Here is a 6,938-nt window from a genome sequence, read left to right as displayed (position 1 = left end):
AATAATGCTAGCTGTTGTCACAAACAACTTCTAAACTTCAGTGGCTTAATACAATGAAGATTTATTTTCCACATCATAGTTCCATGAGGATTGAAAATATGAGGCACCTGTATTTTTTTCCCTCTATCCATCTTAGTTTCATTGGGTGAGAGCCTACAAAATTGAGAAAAGACAGGTTAATAGGTGAAAAACAAACCAAAGTTTATTCACATGTGCATCCTTCATATACACTCAGTCATAGTTCCATGAGGATTGAAAATATGAGGCACCTGTAGAGGGAAATTTTTCCCCCATCTATCCATCTTAGTTTCATTGGGTGAGACCCTACAAAATAGACTGAGAAAAGACAGGTTAATAGGGATGAGAAATTTGAAGGGGTGGTTAGAACTTGGGCTTATATAGCATCTTAGTAAAGTACAATCATCTTGGAGGTGAGTGACCAGACAAGGGAAAAGGACTTTGAGCTTCTAGAGGTGCCAAATTGTGGGAAGGCAAATATATGGGGAAATGAATGGTAGGAAAGGGCTAGTTAGTAAGATTTGTTTGTGTGGACTTTCTCAGTGCCAGCTCATCTCTTCCTGGTACAGGAAGTTGGGGATAAGAGGACACCTTCACAAAAGGAATTTATATTCAGTTTTCAGGTAAATAGAGGGGAAGCCAGAAAGCTTGTTCTAGTCTGTTTTTTCTTACTTGCCTTCAGCTCAAAATGATCCTCAAGCCTGGCCAGCATGGCTCAGTGCTTGAGTGTCGATCTATGAACCAGGAGGCCACAGTTCAATTCCAGTCCAGGGCACATGCCCGGGTTGCGGGCTCGATCTCCAGTGGGGGGTGTGCAGGAGGCAGCTGATCAATGATTCTCTCTCATCATTTATGTTCCTATCTCTCGCTCCTTCTCCCTTCCTCCCTGAAATAAATTAAATATATATATATTTAAAATGATCCTCATGCCAGAGTGGCATATTTTGGGGTGGCATAGTCTGCTACCCTTCCAACCTCTGCACAGTTGAATTCAGGAGTGGCGCAGGCTCCTTCTTTCTGGGTTCTAGGGCCATGAAACCCTCCAATAGATCTTTTGTGTTTGGTTGGCAGATGAGGAAAGAGAGTATGTAAGGTCACGTGAGAGGTTTCTGGGGGGCCATGTCTCGAAGTGTCGTACATCACCTTCACTCACGTGGCATTAGCAGAACTCAGTCACATGGCCCCACTAACTGCGGGGGCGGCTAGAAAATACCATCTTCCGGTGAACCCAGGAGGAAGCTGCAACAGGACTGGAGAGGGGAACACATGGCATTTTCTCTGCCCAGGCAGATTTTAGCCCAGACAGGTCTGGGTATGGATCCCTGCTCTGTCACTTTCTAATTGAACCACCTCCACAAGTCACTCAGCACCTACGTGCACATGTGATCCACTTTTATTTCCTTATGCACCCCAATATAAAATCGGAAGGATGGCTCGCACATACTACTTCAGGGGCATTTGGGATGCAAGGAGTGATGAACAACAGCTTTCAGGAAAACTAAATGATTATTCTAGTTGGAAAGTGGAGGAATGAAACCCTGGTCCCAAAACTTATCCCGGGCCTTTCTTTCTCTGATCCCGTTTCAACTGCAGATAACTACATGTCTCAGGGACCATCTGCTCGGAGCTCTTCCATGCCGTTCTCCACACCAAGAAGCGTTGTCAGTTTTCCTTCTGCTCCCACAATGTCCTGTGATGCACGATCCTAGGAACTCGGAAAGTCTGGTGGTTCCCTTTGCACAGGCTGTTTGTAAAATGAGTGACCGATCTTTACGAGTCCTGAGTAAGTTTGATTCCTTTCATGTTACTTTATTTGAACTCTCAATAGAGTCACTGTCTGAGGTAGAAGTTGTAGCAAATTTTGAATAGATTTCAAAATATACAAGTACTTGGGTACATGATATGAGAATTATTGGAAAGATAAACCTAAAGCAATTCTAATCATTACTGTTATACCGTGCAAGGCATGTAGAATTCTTAGACTTGGACATGGCTTTGACATCAGAGTTTAGTAACCGTAGAGGATCCAGTCACAATAAAGCCGCTTTGAAATTTTTTGCTCGTGCTTTAGACATCTTAACCAGAGGGGATGAAAAAGAAATGTTAAGCTTTGTGTTCTTGTTTATTTTATTCACTACAATAGGATGTCTTTTTACAATTTTAAGCTAGTGTTCAAGGTCCAAACCTTGAAAGGAACAAAGGATATATACAGTGAAATATAAGCCACCTAGTTCCCCTCTCAGAAAGCAATTAGTTTCTTTTTTTAAAATATATTTTATTTATTTTTGACAGAGAGGAAGGGAGAGGGATAGAGAGTTAGAAACATCGATGAGAGAGAAACATCCATCAGCTGCCTCCTGCACACTCCCTACTGGGGATGTGCCCGCCACCAAAGTACATGCCCTTGACCGGAATCGAACCTGGGAACTTTCAGTCCGCAGGTCGACGCTCTGTCCACCCAGCCAAACCAGTTAGGGCTGAATATAGTTTCTTGTGTAAACTTTGAAAGATATTATGCATAAAAACACATAGAAATGCATTTTTTAGTGGCAGCATACCACTCACATACTTTGGCAACTTGGCTTTTCCCCATTTAACAGTATATCATGGAGAGCATTCTGCTGTTGAATCTGTAGAGCTGCCTTATTCTGTGTAATGTCTGAATAGATTGTATTGGGTGGATATACTATGAATACTTGTTTCTAAATTTTTGCTATCATAACAGTGCTAACATGCATTTCTTTGTACATTTGTAAATGTACACAGTCAAGGAAAATTCCAGAAAGCAAAATTACTTGGTCTAATTGTATATGCATTTTAAATTTTGAGAGATTTTGCCAAATGACCCTCCACAGAAGTCTGGCCACCAGGTAGCCCAACTTCAAGTGGCCGCCATCCACACTGTAGTCTAAGTAAAATGCACCCCTAGAGCTGGGCAAAGTACCCGCCAGGACACAGGATGTATGTTTACCCTTCACAACAAACATGACAGCAGCAGCCCGTGAATTCATTTTTCTACAGTGTTATCAAACTTTTCTCATTCTGAAAAAATAATCTCTTAATTTTCTCATTAAGAATGAGGTTGTGCTGGTTTTTTTTTCTTTTCTTTTTTTTGGGGGGTTTGTTTTATTAATCCTCACCTGAGGATATTTTTCCATTTACTTTTAGAGATAATGGAAAGGAGGGGGAGAGACAGAAAGAGAGAAACATCAATGTAAGATTGGTTGCCTCCCTCAAGAGCCCCAACTGGGGCTGGAGATAGAGTCTGCAACAGAAATATGTGCCTTTGACTAGAATCGAACCCAGGACCCTTCAGTCCTCAGGCAGACGCTCTACCCACTGAGCAAACAGGCTAGGGGTTACTAGTTTACTTATATCTCATTTCATTTGTATATCATATCTGATATCTAGCAGTTCTTCCCTCTTACCCATTTGTCTATCTGTTGTTAGTTTTTATTTAGGAGGTTTCAAACTATTATGGCAGCTAATCCTTTATCAACAATATGAGTTACAAATTTTTTCTTTAGGTTATTAAAATTGTTTTTACTTTGTGGTATTTTTGCCATGTATAATTATTTTTAACATGTTTATGAAGCCTACTATATTAGCGTTTTCCTTTATGGTTTCTTAGTTTGGGTCATACTTCAAATAGTGTATCTCACTCGGAAACAAAGAAACAAAAACATTCCCATGCTCCAACTAGAGTTTTTATTGTTTCATTTTTATGTTTAAATCTTTGATCCATGTGGAGTTTATCTTGATTAAATTCTTTTCTGGATCAGTTTCCACTTGTCCCCAGACATTTATTGAATGATCTGTTTCATTGCCATTAATATGCAATGCCACCTTTATCATATCTAACCTCTCATGTGCAGTTGGATCCATTTAGGGAATTGTGCTACATTGATCTGCTTTTCATGCATTTGGGTCATACTGTTTTAATGGCATTAGCTTGATAATATATTATAATGTTTGATAGGTTTATTTTCTGAGAATTGTCCTGTAAAGGTACAATAATCTAGACTGTAACCTCAGTAATATTAAAATATTGCTATTGATATAATTTTATATAAAAATATATCCGTATATACCAGGTGTGTATGAAGTCTGAAGACATAGATATTATTTTTTACAGATTGGAAATATCCTTGATGACATTGTATGTGTATATGTATTCACCTATGTATGTTCTCAGACTTTATAAATAACCTATAGAACTTTCAGTTTGACAATCATGAAATCAATCAAGTAACCAAGCATAAATATGAACTATCAACACATTTCTTTAGAATCCCGAATTTGAGCTTTTAATTCCAATGATACTTAATCAGGGAAAATATTTTTTCTGTAATAAATGTTGTCCAGGATGATATCCTTAGAAAACATATTCTATGGGTTTTGTAATCAGAAATGGAAAATATCTATTTCTCACATTAAAGAACCCAGTAGAAACTGAGGGAGTATTTTTTAGGGGGGCAGAGGAGTATATATTTATCATGGCTGATTTTGCATCCCTCAGAGCAGTGTTGGGCATCTTTGCAAGAGTCTTCTCTCAACACACTGGTCCAGATGCTTAAATCAGCCATCATTGCTCAAATGATTTATTCGGTTGAAACACCTCAGAATAACTGCAATCTGAAACCTCTTCTAGAAATGATGAAAGAAGTGTATAAGGTAAGTGTGCATCTAAAGGAATGTATATACCATCTTACTAAATACAAATCTTGTAGTTCTCAGCCAATTGGAGTCTTGTTCTGTTATGTTTTTCACAACAGAAAGAGAATATTTTATTCAGCCTTAATAATTCAAAATTTTGCTTGTTTTGCTAATTGGATAGACTCTGGAGGAATATATTACATATTACATATAATATATTAGATGCACAAACACTAGTCAAATATGAGAGTGGTTTAACATTTTCATTAGAGTGCACAGCATAATCTAGAAGTAACCAAGGTTAGGCTACTAACAAACTTAATATTGTTAGGGGACAGGAGAGGAGCCAGAGCATTTTCAATAAAACAAGAGAATTAAGTTGATATCATTCCATTAAAAATTAGCTAAAATAAGATGCTTTTACAAATAAATTGCTAAATGGCAATCTGAGCAAAGTTCACCATAAAATAACAATCTCAATAGGAGAAAATATTACATACAAGGGTTAATGCTTTTCAGAAGTACTATTATAGTACTACCAGAGGCCCGGTGCACAAAATTTGTGCATTGGGGGGGCAGGGGAGAAGGGGTGTCCCCTCAGCCCAGCCTGCACCCTCTCCAATCCAGGACCCCTTGGTGGATGTCCGACTGCCAGTCTAACCGACAGTCTGGGGATGTACAACTGCCAGTCTGACTGGCAAGCCAGCTTGGTCGCCCCTCCCTGACCCCCTCTGGCGGACTGGTCACCCCTCACTGCCCACCTCTGCAGGCATGGTCACACCCAACTGCACCCCTGCCAGCCTGGTCGCCCACGCAGCCTACTGCTCAGTCGTTTGGTCGGCCCTCACTAACCCCCCTGCTGGCCTTGTCGCCCCAAACAGCCTGCTGCTCAGTCCTTTGGTTCGCCCTTCACTAACCCCCCCTGCTGAGTAGCAACATTACAGTTATGAAGTAGCAACGAAAATACAGTGGGCCTTGACTTACGAGTTTAATTCTTTCCGTGACGGAGCTCGTAACTCAAATTACTCGTATGTGAACGAGTGAGACACGTGATGCTGGGCTGATGTTGTGGCGTTCACTGTGACGTTCGCTGTGCCAACTAGCGGTGGGGTATCTGAAGCTGGCTCATAACCCGAATTTTAGCTCGCAACTCAAAGCAAAAAATCGGCCTTGAGACGGCTCGTATCTCGAAAAACTCTAGTCGGGACACTGGTAAGTCAAGGCCCCACTGTATATAGATTTCTAAAGTAGTATATTTCTTTTTTTCTCCAGCTTTATTGAGATATAATTGACATATAACATTGTGTGACTTTAAGATGTGCTGTGTTGATTTTTGATACACTTTATATTTTGCAAAATCATTAACACCATAGCTTTAGCTAACACCTCCATCACCTCATGTAGTAATTACTACTTGTTTATTGTGGTGATAACACTTAAGATCTACTTGTAACTTTAAAGAATATAGTACAGTGCAGTTGACTATAATCACCATGCTGTACATTAGATCCACAGAACTTATTCATTTTATAGTTGGAAGATTGTACACTTTGATCAACATCTCCCCATTTCCCTCACCCCCAAGCCCCTGACAACCATCATTCTACTTTCTGTTCCTATTAGTTCAGCTTTTTTAGCTCCCACATATAAGTGAATTCATACCGCATTTGTCTTTCTCTGTCTGCCTTATCCCACTTAGCATAATGTCCTCAAGGTCCATCCGTGTTGTCCCAAATGTAAAAATTTCCTTCTTTCTCATGGCTAAATAATATTTCATTATATATGTGACATGATGAAAGAAGTGTATAAGATAGATGAATGAATATCACATATTCTTTATTCATTCATCCATCCATGGATGCTTAGGTTGTTTCTTTCTTAGCCACCATAAACAAGACTGCAATAAACATGGGGGTGCAGATATCTCTTTGAGAGAGTGATTTAATTTCCCTTGGATATATACCCGGAAGTGGGATTACTGGATCATATAGTAGTTCTGTTTTCAATTTTTTGAGAAACGTCCATGCTGTTTCCGTAGTGGCTGCACCCATTTACATTCCCACCAACAGAGCACAAGAGTTCCCTTTTCTTCACATCTTCACCAACACTTGTTATCTCTTGTCATTTTGATGGTAGCCATCCTAACAGGTGTGAAGTGTTATCTCCTTGTGGTTTGATTTCAATAGAAATATCTATTCAGTTCTTCTGCTCATTTTATTTTTTAAATATATTTTTATTGATTTCAGAGAGGAAGGGAGAGAGAG

At 39.5% G+C, this 6,938-nt stretch overlaps 1 protein-coding gene across 1 annotated transcript in view; it reads left to right on the top strand.

The window, feature by feature from the left end:
* Nucleotides 1–6,938, top strand: part of LOC102247338 (E3 ISG15--protein ligase HERC5-like) — a 31,791-nt gene that overhangs the window by 9,107 nt on the left and 15,746 nt on the right. The window contains exons 6-7 of the mRNA XM_005883170.2: nt 1,612–1,801; nt 4,538–4,692. Coding sequence (XP_005883232.2) covers nt 1,612–1,801; nt 4,538–4,692 — 345 coding nt within the window. The remainder of the gene's footprint in view (nt 1–1,611; nt 1,802–4,537; nt 4,693–6,938) is intronic.

This window comes from Myotis brandtii, unplaced genomic scaffold, assembly GCF_000412655.1.
Source record: "Myotis brandtii unplaced genomic scaffold, ASM41265v1 scaffold774, whole genome shotgun sequence".
NCBI classification, from domain to species: Eukaryota; Metazoa; Chordata; class Mammalia; order Chiroptera; family Vespertilionidae; genus Myotis; species Myotis brandtii.
This window is presented reverse-complemented; position numbering and strand designations above follow the sequence as displayed.